The 19199-nt window shown below is 36.3% G+C and overlaps 1 protein-coding gene and 1 pseudogene across 2 annotated transcripts; one reads left to right on the plus strand and one right to left on the minus strand.

Moving 5' to 3' along the window:
• Nucleotides 1–292: 292 nt before the first annotated feature.
• LOC148999887 (AUGMIN subunit 8-like) lies at nt 293–9908 on the plus strand. Of its 2 annotated transcripts, none has more exons than XM_089139929.1 (7): nt 293–640; nt 1838–3091; nt 5728–5847; nt 6590–6706; nt 6790–6879; nt 7639–7746; nt 9067–9908. In XM_089139929.1, exons 2-7 carry the CDS (start codon nt 1943–1945, stop codon nt 9160–9162), a joined length of 1680 nt encoding a protein of 559 aa, XP_088996055.1. In that variant the 5' UTR covers nt 293–640; nt 1838–1942; the 3' UTR covers nt 9163–9908. The 2 variants fall into 2 exon arrangements, with proteins under 2 accessions (XP_088996055.1, XP_088996053.1); XM_089139927.1 differs by lacking the exon at nt 293–640 and adding an exon at nt 1001–1744.
• Nucleotides 9909–17163: 7255 nt separating this feature from the next.
• LOC148999888 (major allergen Pru ar 1-like) lies at nt 17164–17758 on the minus strand (annotated as a pseudogene).
• Nucleotides 17759–19199: the final 1441 nt, after the last annotated feature.

The raw sequence follows: 19199 nt of genomic DNA on the forward strand, positions 1-19199 counted from the left end.
TATTGATAAAAAGCTACAGTTAATAAAGCCTTAATCTGGATTTTACCCTTGATTCGTACCGATACGCCACACATCAGTATCGGGTAAATACAGATATGGCTCAAACCGATACATTACATCAATCAAGGGTCACAAAGGGATAATAACGTCATATCACTTCGCTCTTTAAGCGTGAAAAATAATCTTTGCTTAACAACGGTATTAAAGAGTTGGTGGCGCGAAAACAACGTCCATAAAGTGATGCCTTCCAACGTCTTTTTAACTGAAATTCTTTCTTAATCTGTTCGTCTCTTTAATCCTTAATTTCTTTGATTTTCACTTTGTTGCTTTCGGGTGCAGTTCCAGGAGAAGTCTTCTTCTTCTCCCTGTAAGAAATTCAATTTAGTTGAAGAATTATTGGTTTGATATTAAGCTTTTATCGTTTAGGTGTCATGCCATGCTGGGACTTGGTGGATGAAAAGAAGGAAAAAGAGATATATTCTGATCGAATTTGTGAAGTTTGATGTCATTAAATGTACATTTGAGAAATCATGATTTTCCTCGAGAGTAGCGAAGGGTCAAAAGGCATTTGTTGAAATTGTGATCTGGTGGTTGTCCGTTTGGACTTGCTAAAGAAAAATCTGCTAGGGTTTAAGCCGAGGTGAGTTCTTAATCTATCACTTATAAGCAATAATAGACAATATCTTGTAAGAATTCTGTGAGTTTTAATTGAATTTGGATGGATTTGTTGAGATTCTTTTGTTTCGAATTTGATGAATTCTGTACTGTTCATTCAATTTTCCTGAAAATTAGGAATGGAAAAGATTCAAAACACAGCGAACGAGTAAATTTGTAAAATTGTGATTTAATTAATTTTCTCTATCCATCATCAGTTATGGTTTCTGTTTCTTCTGATAGATCAAAAGAGTCAAAACATAAACATTATTAAATTGAGATCTTTAAATAATACCAGAACTTTGTCTAGTTTTAGATTCTCAATGTTTCCTTCAAATTTTTAAGAGTTTAGTTTTTACAGGAAACTGTGAATTCATAGGGATGGACAATGATCTCCCCTGCACGTGGACGTCGATGTTGCTCCCCATAAGTCTAGAAACCATAGAATCTGCAACTAGAAAAACCTTCAAATCGTACAAAGATGCACCCGTAAACGGAAAACATTAAATCTGGAAACAAACAAAGCTCCATTAATGAAGTTTATGATTTTCTATTCAGAATACCTACCTTGGAACCTTTTTAATCTCTGCTTGCGTTGCGGTGGATCTCAAGAGAAAGTGTCTGTTTCCCTTAATTATTAATTTCCCTCCAGTTCTAATCAATCTCTTGTAACCTTTCACCTGCTGCTGGTGTTATTACAAGATTTTTCATCTCTACCCAGAAAGGTTTAGATCTTTCATTGTTCATTACTTCATCAGTTGCATTGATTTCCTTCCTGAAAATGACTTGAAAGAGAGCCCAGCCGACCATGCCATTCTCGTGAGAAGGACAGAAAGAGCGAAAAAGGAATGCATTTGCTCTAACGTCTCTATTCCTTACTGTCTTGTTATCCAACGGGCTTCTCTTTTGTATCTCTAGTTAGTTATTAACCGAGTGATAACCGTTTAACAAGCTCCGCAGCCTTCTCCAGTTGTCTCTGCAACAACACAAACTCCTGATTATCTTGTTGGATTGGGTTAACTCGTGACCAAACCGAGAAACAATTTGCACTGGGTTGTGTTGCAGAGTTTAATTCTTTAACCAGATCCAGGTGGCTGTAAAGAGGTGTCATTTCCAGTTATTCTCTTTTAAGGATTCCTTCTTTTGCTTCTTTCATTAATTTTTTTTTTGTGTGGTTTTGCAGAGAAAGGCGATCTTCATTTTGGGTATTTTGTGCCATTTCTTCAAAGGGGGATTCACAAAAGCCTGTGTAGTGATAGATATATGAAGGACCAATCAATGTGCTTAGATGGGGTGGATAGATGTTTGTGAAGCAAAGCAGAGACTATGGAAAGGGAAAACAGAGGAAACAGTAAGACCACCCTTGGTTCCATCTGAGAAGAACTATGCAGTCACTAGCAGGCCAAAAACGAAGGAAGTTGTATCAAGGTACAAGGCAGGGAGCGCGTCTCCTCTGTCCACAGTTGTTCCCCCCAGAAGATGCCCTTCACCCAGTGTTACTCGTCCTTCTGCTACATCACCTTCATTGTCTAAGCGATCCCAGTCGGCAGACAGGAGGAGACCCTCTGCACCTCCATCACCATCAAGGCCTTCCACTCCAATCCAAGAGTCTTCCACAGAAATGCAAGTTTCTTCCAGAAGAGTGATGACTGGTCGAACACCAGAGGGTTTGTGGCCCTCTACGATGCGAAGCTTGTCCGTCTCTTTCCAGTCTGACACATTCTCTCTTCCTATCACTAAGAGAGAAAAACAGGCTGAAACACCTTCTCTTCGTAAGGTAACACCTGAGAGGAAAAGGACTCCTCTCAGAGGGAAGAACACCTCAGATCAGTCAGAGAATTCGAAGCCTGTGGATAATTTGTCTGCCAGAGCAGTAGATCAACAACGATGGCCCAGTAGAACAGGAAGGAATGTGTCTTCAATCAAAAGCACGGATCTTACAGACAAGAGCAGCAAAGCTTCTTCATTAACCTCTGCAGGACGAGGAGCTTCTCCACTGAGGAGAACCCTAGAGAAGTCTTCCACTAATGATGCGAGTAGAAGAGTGGAGATTGAGACGTGTTCTGTCATTTCTTCAAGTACAGAAGACAGAGTTGGTCGTTCCAGTAGAACCCAGTCATCGCCTGTTCCTGGGTCGACTCGCCTTCCCTCACCAAGCAAGGCCTCAGTACCACAATCTACCGTACACAGAGCAATGCTCAGCCCATCCAGGACAAGGCCACCAAGCCCTTCTCCTTCAATTGGGTCATTGACAAGAGGATCCAGCAATTCCTCCTCTGTTCTCAGCTTTGTTGCTGATGTCAGAAAAGGAAAGAAAACAATAAACCATGTAGAAGACGCTCATAAGCTGCGGCTTCTGTACAATAGGTATTTGCAGTGGCGCTTTACAAATGCCCGAGCAGATGCAGCATTCTCCGTTCAGAAAATGACAGCAGAGGTAGGGGCTCCTTACATGAATGGTGTCTGTAGAACACTCTACTTTTTTCTCTCCATATCATTACTTTGCGATGCTATGGTCTTGGTTATCAAATACATTCATTGCATGTGGCTTTACAAGCTTGTTTTGGCTTTGTCATGCCCATTACTACTTCCTCTGGATTCCTCACCACAACCAAACTACATTTTCTCTTGCTCCTCAATTTGTCCTGGGAAATTGTAACGTTGCATTTAAGTAATCAATTTGATACTTCCTTCTATATGATAATATATAAGAAAGCCATGCCCGGTAAAAATCCTGAGAGCAGGTTTCAGACTTTCAGTATACAGATATTCTTTTCCTGAAAATACCAAACTATAGCATAATATGATTTTACGTATTCCCGTTTTGATGGTTTAAATTGTCCTTATTAAACATGATCTTTGAGCTTGAGAGATAACTAGCTTTCGTGTCAGGTTAATGATAGCTGTGTACAGTTATTTTGGGGTGGGGGGAGGGGGGTTCCATCCAAGAGCTGTTAATGTTGAGGTCCTTGTAACATTAGATTGTCAATAATCTGATCTACGATGGTACCTAGTACCAAGTGGCTATGTTGGTTGGTGTTTCCTTGCTACATCAATCATACCATAATGGCTAACTTTTCTTCATCGGTGTTTCACAAAAATCTTCGATGTAGATGCTTTTGCCTACCAGGCCCCACCTAAGAGGTTGAGATGAATCACCTAAAATGAGAAGCAAGCTTGTAACTTGGTATCTGAAGACTTAAGCCATCTAAAATGAGTTGTAAATCAGGCAGCTTGGTTTCTTGAGGACTAGTTGTGTATATGAAGTTGTCTTACAAAATAGATTCTCAAAATGTGTATAATGCTATGTAGTGTAGAAACCAACATATTTTTGTCATTTCCACATTGACCCAGCAAGAGATCAATGTAGGTAACTATAGGTTATGGTGAGCTGAACTGCTATTAGGGGTCCATTTCCAATGGTTGATGAGAGAATCTGGAAAGTCCTGTGAATATCCTAAGATTTCTGCTACCCAACATTGTAAAATGTGATTAACCAAATGCAATTAGTACCTTGTAGCTTCACCAGGGATAATATATCAATGCTTGACTTCTACTGTAACCGGAGAATTTTAGCTTCAAGACCAAGTACGTGGTTGATTCACATTGGTTCCTATTCTCTACTCTGAAATGTAATTTTCCAAAAACAGTTAGTAACATTGAGCTATATACTCAAAAGTCATATATGTATCTGCTTCCTTCTAGATAAGTTGGAAATTTTTAGCTGTATCCCAAGGGATAATATGTCATGCTTGACTTCCACCAAAGCATGAAAATTTTAGCTTCAACCTCTAGAATTTTTATCATTCACATAAATCCTAATCTCTACTCCTCCCACATTGAGCTATATGCTTAAAATCATATGTATCAGCTTTGCCTTAGATAAGTTGGAACCTTGGCTCTAAACCTGACTGGGATTGATCGATTATTTCCCCCTTTGAATGACAATTCGTTACATGGAAAACTTTCAGCTATCCAAACCTTGGATCATACACTTGTATTGTACTTTAGTGAAAGAAATATCAATCTTTATCCATATGAAATCCCTTTTCAATTTCTGAGTCTCTTAAAATCCCATCCATTGGTAAAATGGTTCTGTTGTCCCCTACTTTGGATGTTTCAATAATTTCTCTTCTTCATAACATCTTTTGTTTCCCAATAATCTTAATGTCTATCATGTATTCCTTTCATACCAGAGTTCTGCTGTATGAGCCTTGATGACATGTTGATACGTGGTCCTTTGATGTCTGTCTTGGAAATTGTGTTTCTTTTGTTATTTTCCTTTCCTCCCTCTTCTAACTCTGGCTTCTAAATGTAGTTTTTTCTTTTACCTATTTTGCTTTGTTACCTAGTTATAAGACAGGAATATGGTAAAAAAAAGGAAGGATAAGCATTAATGATACTCTCTGTTATCCCCTACTTTTGACTTTTCAATGGATTGTATTCTTTATAGCGTCTTTTGTTTTCTATTAACCTTAATGTCTATCATTTTCTCCTGTCATACAAAAGCTCTGCTGTATATAACCTGATGACACATCGAATTTGTGGTCCTTGATGCTGTTGTGGAAATTTTGTTTCTCCTTTTCTGTTCTATTCCCCCCTCTTCTTACTCTGGCTTCTATATACATTTTCCCACTTTGTATGTATTTTATTTTTCTTAGTTATATGACATGAATATGGTTAAAAGAAAAAGGAATGAAAGGTATTATAGATGACTTCCTGAAGTTGTATCCATAATGCTCTGTCTGATTTTTCTTATCCAACAATATCATTATGAAGAACCTGGAAGTTTGCTGTCATCAAAAGCTCTGCTCTGTATATAGATGGCTTTCTTATTTTGCTGATACAGCCTTACAGATTTCTTCAAAGATTAAACACAAGCTCAAGTTAATATTAATTCGGTCACATCTAGAATTTGCAGTAGCCTTTTTTCCTTTTATATTTCTTTGTATCAGTCTTATTAAATGCAAATGGGTATGTCTTGTGGCAGTATACTGTCAATATATTCTTATGGTTGATAAATTATTATAAAATTCCAGGATGTGATGTTGTACTGTAAACATGTCCAAACAGAAAACACTTTTTAATGTGTGGAGAACTACTTCAGAATTTCGGGATTGTGTCACAACAAAAAGGATTAGCCTTCAACAGTTGTGGCAAGAGATGAAGCTTAGCTCCATTCTGAATGAACAAGTAAGGTCACTTTTTCGCTAATGTGTTTATCTTTCTCTTTTCCCTTTCATTTCAGCTACCCTCACTCCTATTTTATATCTTCAACTGTTATTTTGGGTGGTGGAAGGTGGCAGGGGTGTTTTGGCTGCTTACAAAGAATACAAGATGCAACTTATATCACCAACTTAATAGTGAGGACTAAGGAGAAAACATTGTCAAAAGCCTAAAAGAACTTCCCTCTTCCCTTCTTCATTGGCAGTATGTTTCCCTTTCATGGTGGCCTTGCCAAAACAATATTGTGGTTGTACCACCCACCAAAATTTTCTCTTTGTTCTTGCTTGTGAAAGATTCTCAATTTGTTCATTTACAAAATAGACCAACAATATACAGAGCTTCCCCATTAAAGGATTGAAGGTTCTTTTTCTTTTTCTTCTTCTTCTTCTTTTTTTGTTTGTGTGGTGTGTGTGTGTGTGGGGGGGGGGGGGGGCTAAGCATATGCCAATGAAATATAAGATTGGGAATAAATTTCATTTGGAATCCATACTGATTTGAAAATATGCTTGACAACTCCTCAAAGTTGAATCTTTAGTTCTAGGAACCAATGAAAATCTTCTCTTAGATATGTCGCACTGTACTTGTAGTGAGTACGGAAATCCATAAGCTGCTTTCAGATGGGAATGCATCTTTCATAAGTTTTTAATTACTTTGTTGTGAGAAATTTGTCATATTTTAAACAGTTGGTGTAAAAAAATGATTGTTGCAGATGGCGTACCTTGAAGATTGGGCTCTACTTGAACGAGATCATCTTGGTTCCTTAGCTGGGGCAATTGAATCTTTAGAGGCTTGTACTCTCCGAATTCCTGTTTCTGGAGGGGCAAGGGTATGCTTTGTGATAGATTCATCAAAATGTGAAATACAGAGTCTCAAATGGTTTGAACCTAAATCAATTTTGTACCTTTACAGGCTGATGCCATCACCATAAAGGATGCTATTTGTTCAGCTCTTGATGTGATGCAGGCAATGAGTTCCTCTATATATTCTCTGCTGTCAAGTGTGAGTCATGCTGTCTTGTATCTTATTCTTATCCTAGTCTTCACTTGCCAATCATTTTTGCAGTTTCAAAAGGGTTGACCAAATTGAATATCAATAGAGAATCAGGTTAATTCAAATTCTGCTTGATGGTCAGAATATTAGAGAACAATTCACAAAAGTTGTGATGCAGATCCACCAAATGGGGCTTATTTCACAAAATAAGCCTACTGTCAGGTTACCTAGATCATGCGCTCTTACTACCTTGGATTTAAGTTTGACCTCTTTGTGGCCTCTTATATCTTTCTCACATGTTGAATGCTTAATGAGTCACTTCTGATGACTGACAAAAGCCATATTTCTAACAAGTCTCCACCTTGCAATTTTTCAACACCATCTCCATCTTAGAGATCTCTTCTTAATTGAGTTGGTTATTACTGAACTAAACCCAGAGCCTAAGGATTGTAGATCACGGCCACAAGCATAAGAACTCCCTAAATTTGTTTTTATGATGTAATATGTCCCTCTATTTCTTTTGATTCTGTTTGCTTTATAGATGACACACGTAGCATAGTTATTTGAATTGGTGGTGCTACTGTTTCTCCATCGTTCATAAGAACTTCAATGGAGCAAGTTAGCCGGTGATTTTCATCTAACTCCATAACCACAATATTGCTTGCAACATTAGATTTCTAGGTGGAATGATAGTTGATGGTTCTAATCATGTTCTTTTAACATCAAACATCAGATGGTAGACTCTGAATTTATCCATTTCTATAATAGGTGGAGGAGATGAGGCATCTAGTTTCTGAACTTGCTGGTGTAGCAGCTCAGGGGAGAACTGTGCTTGACAAGTGCAGATATCTTTTGGCTTCAACGATGGCAATGCAGGTAAAAAAAAAAAAAAGTTTAAACTGGCTTTGCTACTTATTACGGAGCTTCTTTATAGAAACAATACAATCCTGTTCAACAATATGAAACATCCAAGTAAATTTCTCTAACCTAACACGACTGCTACTGATTAATGATTATTTAACCCCACAGTCAAGTAAGGCAGTGTATCATTTAAAGCGACCATTCAGTCCTCCCTCTGAGTACTGTTTACAAGTGTTCCTCTAAACTGGAAAAAGCAAGAACCCCTTAAGCTTGCCGAGGATGAAACAGTCTCCCCTCCTCCCTCCCCCTTCCCTGATACCAAAATAAATGAACCTATGTTGGTTCTAGTAGTTGATATCCTGGGCTTTAAAATTTGAAGCTTCCTTGATGCAGTAACACTTGTTTGGACCCACAAAAAAACATGGTTTGAAAATATCCAAATATATTTTCTGTCCTAACAGCACTGGACAATTTATAATTGAAGCCCCCAATTGTGTAAGAATTTATTACGGTACCCATTTAGACTTGATAAAGAAAGAATTTATTTAGCTTTCCAAGGATGAAATTGTCTTTCAACTCCTGTCCTCCCCCGGACCTTCCCCAATACTAAATGAATGAATATTTAGTTAAAGAACTGGTCCAACTAAGCATTCTTAATATAAACTAAGTCAAGGGTGACTTAAGCCCAATTAATCCACAAACAGAAAATAGAAGATAAGGACAGAAATAGTGATTTAAGGTTCAAGCCAAACCAGTACTGAGAAGCATGATCAGCCTTTGATTGATTGAAGCTTGAATGGTAGCAATCAACTGTTGCAAGTTTCACTCTGTTCCAATGATTGGATTGAGTCATGACTTCAGTCACCAAAATAAGAACTTAGTTCAGAATTATAAACTTTTTAGCTGTAGCACAAACTATCCAGAGAATGTGCAATAGTATCACACTCTCTAGGAATAAAAAAACTACAAAACTCCAAAGAGGAAGACAGATCCTCCACTACATTCCTCAGATCATAGGGGACTTGGGAATGAGAGAGACCATCATCTTAACTACAGCCTGACAATCAAACCCCTTTCAGCAACTGCTACTAATAACAAGAAGTAAACTACCTAAAAGGCAACATATATACAATAATATTGGATAACACTGAAAAGTGTAGCTGACATGTAATTAAACCTTCAGACATAAATGAGAAAATAGAATTCAAACATGTGTTGACTCCAAACTGTATAGTTTCAAATTCTGGTTGGTATGTTGAACAACTTTGAGACTGTTCTGATGGTAAAGCTATCCTCTTAAGTAGTCATATGACCTGATTTTTTTGCTTATAACAGATGGAGGAAAACAGCCTCAGGATCCATCTCATGCAACTGAAAGAAACTTTGCATAAAGGGGCATGGCCACACTTAGCAATTAGAATGCTCGGGTGACTGCTGGAGATGGCTAACAACTTACCAGTTTTCACTATAGTCGTCAAAGATAGTGACATGCTTCCTGAGTGTAAATTTTATATTTTTGGGGTGGAAATTTTGTACTTTTATTCCATTAGTAGATCAGTAGATTAGTAGATTTTGTTTTTCCTTCTTCTTTCCTGCCTCCTAGGTGCTTTGAGCTTTTTTCTTTCACCCTGTAATATTTGTATCACTCAAGTGAGTAAAAAGAGATTCAAAAGAAAGTGGAGGATAGAAAATTTAGTTGACAAGTTCAGAATTTGAGAAAGTTTCAACATTGCATCCTTCGCCGAAGTTCTACTCTGTGCAACATGGATTGGGGACATGCATTTTGTGTTGTTTATCCTTCAGTTGCTTTGTTGCTGTATCTTCTAAGTGAATCTTTTTTACAGCAAATTTGAAAAGCACATGAGAAATGCAGAATGAAAAGAATACATACCAAGGAAGTCAAAAGATAGTAAAACTGAAGTCCCTGCCCCTGGCTTAGCTCCCTGCTTGAAAATGCTGAATGGCACATCTCGTCCGAGCATATGGCACCAACCATGTCAGAACCAGCTCTGGTGGATTCCGTTTATTCGGCTCAAGGTGTCCAACTGTGTTCTTGTAGGAGGACTTGATCCCAACTACTCACAGACCCAAACAGAAACAGTTTGTATTCCTTCACTCTCTCAATCATCCTACCTGGGAATCCTAAAATACCACCTACATATCAAAGAATTTTGCTTCTGCCACTAGACATTTAAATGCTCTGAAGGCACATTCTTATGAAGAAATGCAACTAAATCAAGACTCCTTTCAGTTGAAAAATTCATGCTAAATTTATCCCTTGCAGGTTAAAGGTATTATGTCTTCCCTTACTTTAACACTTGCCTCTCAACAAAGCTGAGGATTATTTTGAATCTCTCCATGCTGCCAGTGCAAATTGACAAGTTGTTTTCTGCACCCAAAGGTTTTGACAGCATTATACTCAAAAGTGTTTATGTAGTTGTTTTCTGTGATAACAATTATAACATTTAGGGAAATTATCTATGGCACCCCTGAGTTAATCGGGGTGCACGGTGTCACAGGCCTTTTGGTATCAATTATCATGTCAATATGAGAAACATTATTTTAAATTGTTTGGCATCTATCTGAATTTTATTTTTATTTAAAATAATAGAAAACCCCAAAATCCATAATGAACTTTTTGTCCATTATGGATTATGATGAGAATTTCATTATCTTCATTTGTGTAAGTTTACTTAAAGTTCTATAAGTAAGATGAGGGTAAAATAGTCAATACACATTATTTTATAACAACCATACTTTTTCCTTCTCTTCTCACTTGTTTACTATCATTTTTAACAATTTTTTATCTTGACACCAAACTTATTTTCCATTTCATAATTTATTTTCGATAAAATTCACCAAACCATTTTTCATTCTTGATCAAAAATGAATTCTTGTACTTATTTATTTTAAATAGGCATAATAGAGAATGAGAATTGATACCAAAAAGAGCCTTAGGTATTGCCTTCTCCATTCTAAAAAACAGAAGAAGTATAATGGAATGAAAATACTTAGGAAGCATTGTTATATTGGAATTGAAAATACTGGATAACTTTAATTCATACAGTGTCAAGTATTATTATTCAAATTACATTCAAATTTCTTAAGTTAAAAGGTATTGTTCAATCATTATTAGGGATAATTACTGTTGCCCTCCTGTATTATAGCTTAATTACTAATCAAACTTTGTTCTTTATGAAATTACTATTGCCCCCTTTACTTTCTAATGGTGTTAAGTGAAAGTTAAGTTGAATATGTAATTTCCATTTTACCTTTCATTGAAATTAAAAAGTTGCCAATGCAAGGTTGGTCCATTGGTAAGACTCATACCTCTTAGTGAAGAGGTTGTGGGTTCGACCTTTATAGACAACATATGTAATAAATCTTGAACTAATTTGCTAGGTGTCAACATCCATGGCGGATCGAAGGGTTCTAGATGATGGGGGGAGGCTAGAGGAGGATGGATTGGATTTGAGGTTTAGGGTTTCGAGTCTTGAGGGAAGAGGAATAAAATGACATTTGAGTCCTTAGGATAAAAGAAAGATTCTAGTTTTTTTGGTATTTTTTTTGAAATCTAGAGGGTAATGGTATTAGTGAAGAGAACGTTTTCTGTCAATCGTGTTTTGTGAGAGAAGGGGGGATTATATTTATCTTTGCAGGCGTTAGAAGCTAACAGCTGTCTTTAAAAAAAAAAACCACCTGGTTGAAATTTATTTGCTCATTTAACAAATTTTAAATATTACAATTATTCGTCAATGCAGGATTAATAGAGTGGTAAGATCCATACTTCTACAAAAAAAAAAAAAAAAAATCCATACTTCTCAGTGGAGAGGTCATGCGTTCGACCCTTGCAAATGACAAAGCTCCCTATAAGGATGTAATCAAAGGTGTGCGCAAGCTGGCCCGGATGAAATTCAGACCAAAAAAAAAAAAAAAAAATTACAATTATTCATCTTTATGTTTCTTAAATTTACAAAATTTACCCACATTCCTCCCTATCAAAGCAAACCCTAAACCTACACAAACAACTGCGGTCTGGGTTAGAAAATCTAAAGATCCATTTGATTAACAAATTTAGTAAAAACCCTATAAACTCTGTTCTAAGTGATTCTTCAATTTTCTATGAGCAATACTTGAACTTCCTACGAGAAGAGAGTAACTCACAACTCTTATTTTTGGTAGAAGAACTCACAACTCACAAGAAATGCAACTAATGGATTCCGGACTTAAAATGTATACCAATGGATTAACATGTCCATAAGATCAAATTTAAACGGCTTAATGAACAATTCAGATTTAATTCAATAAATTTAACAGTAAGATTCAATGAGCTTTCAGCGAAGCCCTTCACTCGTTCTCGTTTAGCGACAATTTAGCCAAATTTTAATATTTATCTAGAAAACCCCACCCCAATTTATGAGGTCAGAAACCGTCAAAGGATCCCATTGTTTTCCCCAGACGGAGTAGTGATCCTGGGCTTTTCGAGAATCACTTTTAATTAAGGTGCAATTTTTTGGCAAGAATTAGGGTTTCGTTGGATGGCAAAATCCCAAAATGTTGCCGAAATTGTAGGGGTTTTGGTTTTTCTTTCTTTCTTCTTCTTTATTATTTATTTATTAAGATAGTAACTATAGTAGATGGAGATACAAAAATATTACCTTATGATTTGGTTTTTAAGGAAGAGATACAAATATTACCTTATAATTTGATTTTTAATTATAATTTTATAGATTTATACTTGTTTGGTTGTAAAATATCATGGATTCATGAATCACTTTTTTGCCTGAAAACATAAATTAAGCCATTCTTGGGTATTGAATGACATCCGTGGACTCCACCCTAAGTATAAAATGGATGAAATTTGTGGATCAAGAGTAAACCGATAGAACTCTAAGAAATTCGACAGATTTGAGCCTAAGCAAACAATAAATTTCAAATATCGAATTTCTTAGAGTTCTATGGATTTCTTAGAGGTTGAGACTAAGCAAACAATAAATTTCAAATATCGAATTTTTTAATAGATTTGAGACCAGCCATGAATCCATAAATTTGAAATTCATAGATTTGAAATCCCTTTCATTTCATATATCATGTAACCAAATAGACTCTTATGTGTTTCGGTCAATCAACCTTACCGTTGCAGTGAAGATCCAGCTAGGAAGTAAGTATCACAGATAAGTCGAAACTTAACGCATGCCATCGCAAAATTAACGCCACAGGTATGGCAAGACGAGGACTGAAACTGAGCCAAGAACTCGGTCTCAAAACGTTGTACTTCTGGTTTGAGGCCGAGTTATTGGCTCAGTTTCAATCTAGTCTTGTCATCCGGGTGTGTACATTCGCTAAACAACCTGAAATGTCCAAAATGAATAGATTAACTACACCCCCAAAGGAAGAAAATAATTGAAGAGAAAGAAGAAGAAGATGGAAGAAGCAGGTTCTTTAGCTTACACTTCCATCTCTAGAATCTGTCTTGCAGTGTGAAGCATCCTCTTGTACCGCGGTTGTTTCTCCTCTTCTTGGTCAGATGGAACTGGACTTCCTCCCCTAACATAACCTTAATTTGCCAGTGTTGTCAGGTGAAGGAATCAGATCGACTCTCTCTTTCTTTCTTTTTCTCTCTCTAGAACTCTCTCTCCATTCCTCACGACTTCCTCTCTCTCCCCATATGTGTTTATATAGACGACACATCTCTCTACCTCTATGCCCGCTGGATTTCAGAGAGAAGTAGCGTGCATAAACCTGGTGGTGCCCTCGGTCCCCACTGTTTAATGTACGTCACGTGAATTCTATTAAATTCCAGCAGCTCAAAACATGGTTCGGATCCTTTTAAAGAAAAACCATTTATGCTTCACTTAAATTGCTTACGCACATGGTATTTTGAGCACCTGGAATTTAATGAAATCCACAAGCACCACCACATCAGTCGCACCGCACAAGCACGATCCGCATAATCCTCTAAGTCTATCAATTTGAGTTTCCAAGTATGAGCGTCTAACATTACTGCTAGAATATGCGGATCTAGCAGTATATTTATGGCCATAAATACCATGTGCGTAAGCAATTTAAGTGAAGCATAAATGGTTTTTCTTTAAAAGGATCCGAACCATGTTTTGAGCTGCTGGAATTTAATAGAATTCACGTGACGTACATGAAACAGTGGGGACCAGAGGCACCACCAGGTTTATGCACACTACCTCTCTCTGAAATCCAGCGGGCATAGAGGTAGAGAGATGTGTCGTCTATATAAACACATATGGGGAGAGAGAGGAAGTCGTGAGGAAAGGGAGAGAGAGTTCTAGAGAGAGAAAAAGAAAGAAAGAGAGAGTCGATCTGATTCCTTCACCTAACAACACCGGCAAATTAAGGTTATGTTAGGGGAGGAAGTCGAGTTCCATCTAACCAAGAAGAGGAGAAACAACCGCGGTACAAGAGGATGCTTCACACTGCAAGACAGATTCTAGAGATGGAAGTGTAAGCTAAAGAACCTGCTTCTTCCATCTTCTTCTTCTTTCTCTTAAATTATTTTCTTCCTTTGGGGGTGTAGTTAATCTATTCATTTTGGACATTTCAGGTTGTTTAGCGAATGCACACACCCATATGAGAAGACTAGATTGAAACTGAGCCAATAACTCGGCCTCAAACCAAAAGTACAAGGTTTTGAGACCGAGTTCTTGGCTCAATTTCAGTCCTCGTCTTGCCATACCTGCGGCGTTAATTTTGTGATGGCATCCGTTAAGTTAAGATCTATTGAAATGACATCAAATTTCAAGTCGTTTGGAAAAATTTTCACAGTAAGTCAAAATCATGTTGATTTGATCCCGGTGGAATTATTAGAAGAAACAAGTCCCATTACTATCAGTCATATTCACCTAAGTCGGCTTATAGGAATGCGACCTTTTATACATGAAAAACTTCATACTTCAAATGAACATAAAAATTATCAAATGTCTTATTTGGAGAAAAAAACTTTGTTGTTATTGAATGATTGAATCGCCTTAGAAATTTCTTCCTTCATTGAATATGTATAATTTTTTTTTTTGAGGGATTTATAAATGATTTTTGCATTTGCATTCTAAAATTTATTAGATATCCTGATGTTATCCATACTGATAAACTATTTGGTTATCAATTACTACTTGTTGATTCACTATTACCCACATCATTTGACTACTAGATTTTCCTCTCCACGCAATCTCACAAGCGATTACCTTGCGGTTCATGAGTTTCCGAACAGGTGTATGTAAACACCTTTATTATTATTATTATTATTATTTTTATGGAGTGGATGTAAAAGCTAGACTTTTATGGTACCTTCGCTTAATTATTTCCTTTTCTCATGAATTTGATTGATGCTTTTTTGTCTCTAAATTACAAGAAGTAATGAAAGCCTAATTTATCGGTTAAATTATTTTGCTTTTTAAGATCCGAGATTCATCAAGTTTAGCTTACATGTACCTTGACTACATTCTCAAGGCACCATTTTATATATAATTTAAATACATAGCGGGCTACGCCCTTGGCTCCAAAGAGATTCGAACTTTTTGCTTCATACTATGAGCCTATGAGGCGTTGTTTTTTTTACCAACTAAGTCAACCCCTTGAGATTACTGGTCAGATTATTCATATCTATATGTTATCAATTTAGATTCTAACCAGAAGATGAAATGGGCTATTAAACTCGAGAGGATTAAAAGATTCAACATTAGACCATCAAAGGGTTGCTCAATTTGCATGCAGTGACCAATGCCTCTTAGTGAAGAAATCGTGAACTCATGGGTACATTCAACTTTCTCTGATGGTATATTTAAATTAAATGTAAATAGTTACTCTGAAGATATAGTCGAGATGCATCCAAGCTAGTCCACATGAATCTCATATCCATAAAGAAGAGGAAAAAGAATCTAACAATATAGATTGATCCACATGGCATTCATCTAGTGGCCAAAATGATAGAAAGGATCGTGGGACTAGACAAATTGTATCATGGGTGGTTGTAAGAGCATAAAAGAATCCGGCAAGAGGGTAGTTGACTTGTTGAGAATCTCTTCGAATTTCACTTTTTACTTACCTATTTAGTCCCACATTGAAGAGGACTAAATGATGAAATATTCTAAATCATTGATGAAGAGACTTTAGGCTATCTTTGGTATAGCTTAAATTTATGAATATTATTTGGTCTATAAATATAAATAGAAATATTTGGTACAATTTATGACTCATATTTTCAATAAAATAATTCAATTTAAATAAAAATTCACAAACAGGTCAGGGGTTGTTTATGATTTATTACCATATATTATTGATTTTTATTTATGCCGATACCATTAATGAACATGTATAGTATTAATATTTAACTAGGGGTAAAATGGTAGAATTACAAAAAATTTGAACGAAACAATGTGGTACAACATCCACATTGCTCCCATTTCCACTTTAACAATATTTTAAAGATATCAAAACTAATAAAAAGAAGATAAAATCAAGACTAAAAAGACAATATCAAAACTGCTAGAAAACCATATTAATGGTACATAAATATATTATTCATCCAATGGTGCCAAACCTTTTACTTGTCAAATAATATGCATGCTTTAGTGAGGTTTAAACTCTATGTTATACACTTTAGTGCCCTAAATGATAGATTGCACACTCTTAAAATTTCAAGTTGTACATTCATCATCTTTTATTCAAGATTTTATTAATTAAGGAGTAAAATGTCCATATTACCCTCATTATGGTAAAATGACCAATCTACCCCTATTTTCTTGCTTTTTGGTGTCATTATTACTTGGTATTAATTTCGAAAGAAATATGCACATTCAATAAACTTTCAGCCCAAAGTTGCGAAGCTTAAGATGTGTTTAGTAACAGTCTTATTGGAATCTTGGAGATCAATTCTGACTTGCATAGGAGGTAGGTATTGTGTTCTATTGTTCTTTTGATCTTTAACAAGGAACTAGTGAGAAAAATAAATGGGTTTTGCCGGTACATCTACAAAAATAAATGGGTTTTGCAGAACATGTCCCTGTTGGTAAATTCGACAAAATGGTCATGATAGTAAAGCTCTCTTGAGACCAATTCCTTCCTTCCCCCACCTCCCTTATTGCCTAATGCCCCATGTCTTTTTTGGAAAAACAAGATTTTTAGATTATGGGCCAATTGAAAAATGATTTACGCAACAATTGCTATCAAATAACAGCACATTACCATGTACATACTTAAATTTCGGCCAAGCTTTAGACCTGAAAGACATGGGAGTTATCCAATACTTTACATACCTCCAAAGAAAATGCTCCTTTATTATAGCATAACCATTATTCCTTTAACACCTCTAATCCTGTATAACATTTAGTTCCACACCAAGAGAGACCAACACACACATAAAGAATGACTTCTTGATATTATTTCTAAGCAAACTAGAGGAGGCTCTTAAGCATAGACATTTGGGTTGTTGCAGAGATACTCTACCACCAACTTGAATGTCCCAGTTGCCATTTCCTTACCCATCTCAATTTCTTCTTCACCCATTGTGAAGTCACCAATTATGTAAAACTCCGAAGTAGTTTTAATAATTGATCCCCCATCCGCGGAAGGCAGGAACTGAACAGTATCAACAACCTTTTCAATATTTTCTCCAATTACAGCTCCTTCAATCAGTGTAAATTACTTGCACTTGAAGTTTTGTTCATCGACTTCTTCAATCCGATGCTTGATGAAGGGAAAAGGCCATCTATACAACAAAGAAAATTTGTCAGTTTGTACTCCATGAAATATTGTTGTTGTTATCAATCCAGTTGATTCAACATAGAGAGAAAGTTCAAGTTGAATTAAAACAAGAAAAACCTTCAGCGAAGTTGATCTGTTTGACGGAACCAACACCACCATCTCCTTGAATTTCAATGCTTTTAATCTTGTCAGGAAGGACCTTGGGAAGTAAGTTGTGGGCATCAACGATTGCAGCCTTGAAAATTCGTGCAGGTGGGATTGGGCAATTGAACTCGTTGTTAACAGTGGTTACTCCCATTTTGATCAAGAATGTGATATGGAACTTGAAAGAATGTTGGATGACAAAGCTCTGATCTGAAAAATATAAACCAGTGTTGGTCTGATCTAACTAACTCACAATATATTTTAGCGAGAACACTCAGAAGTGAGGACTCCCATTACTGAAACGGCTAGAGATTATCTTTACTCATCGTTCAAACTAGGTTTTACACACACTTTTCCTATCTTTTTCATAGAATTGCAGAACAAATTGAATCACCAACTACCTATCAAATGCCACAGTTATCATCCATGTCATGAAGTTAAGCTCGGAAATTTCAAGCACCTCTTGGTTATAATTACCAAGATGCCCTCCTAAGGTGAAGATGTAAATTTCCATGTATTAAAAAAAATGAAAACTCATTATCAAACGACCAAAGAAAAATATGGTTATCATTTATGAAGGCATGCAAAGAACTCTAAAAGAGCCACTATCTCCGAATTTCATTTAGCAAATAGACTATCCTGCTCGAATATGATATTGGAGGGAAATTTATAAATGGTTTCTGAATTCGCATTCAAAAATTTATCAAGTACTCGGATACCATCCTAATTGATAAACTATTCGATTATCAATTGCTGCTTGTGGATTACCTATTACCCACACCATTCGACTTCAAGCTCTTCCTCTCATTGCAATCTCACAAGCAATCACCAGGTGGTTCATGACTTTCTAAACAAGTGTATGTACACACCTTATATTTCAACGGACTGCATGTAAAAGCTAGACTTTTATAGTCTTTGTATATACCTTCGCTTAATCATTCCCTCCTCTCATGAATTTGATCGATGTTCTTTTGTCTCTTACAAGAAATTGCAAAACTTAATTTGTCGGTAGAATTATTTTTTTAGATCTGAAATTCATCTATATCAGTTTAGACGCATTTCAACTACATTCTCAAGGTACATTTTTATCTGAGGGGTTGATTTTTTAACAGCTAAACCGACCTCCTGAGATTACTGGTGAGATTATTCATATCCATATGTTATCAATTTATAATTTAACTAGGAAATGAAATGGGCTATTGAAATTGAGATGATTAAACGATTCGATATATTACAATCAATGGGTTGCTCAGTTATTATGCAATGGCCAATGTCTTATGGTGAAGAAGTCATGAGTACAATCAACTCTTTCGAATGGTATATTTAAAATGTATATAAATAATATCACTTTGCTTTGCCTGTTTAGTCCCACATCGAAAAGGATCGAGTGAAGCCCAAGTCTTTAATGAAGAGACTTATAGTCTGATGCTTTGGGATGTGCTAGAAAAGGCTTCGAGAGTTGGTGCTGATGCATCTTTGTCTCCGACCTAGAAAAGGACAACAATCAAAAATTGCCACCATGAAGCCACCACTTACCTAAGGGCTTGTTTGGTTACATGAATCTAGAGATTTCAAATCCCGGCATCGAACCACCG

The sequence above is a fragment of the Hakea prostrata genome, chromosome 11 (genome assembly GCF_041222555.1).
Source record: "Hakea prostrata isolate BN-2017 chromosome 11, UWA_Hpros_2, whole genome shotgun sequence".
Lineage (NCBI taxonomy): Eukaryota > Viridiplantae > Streptophyta > Magnoliopsida > Proteales > Proteaceae > Hakea > Hakea prostrata.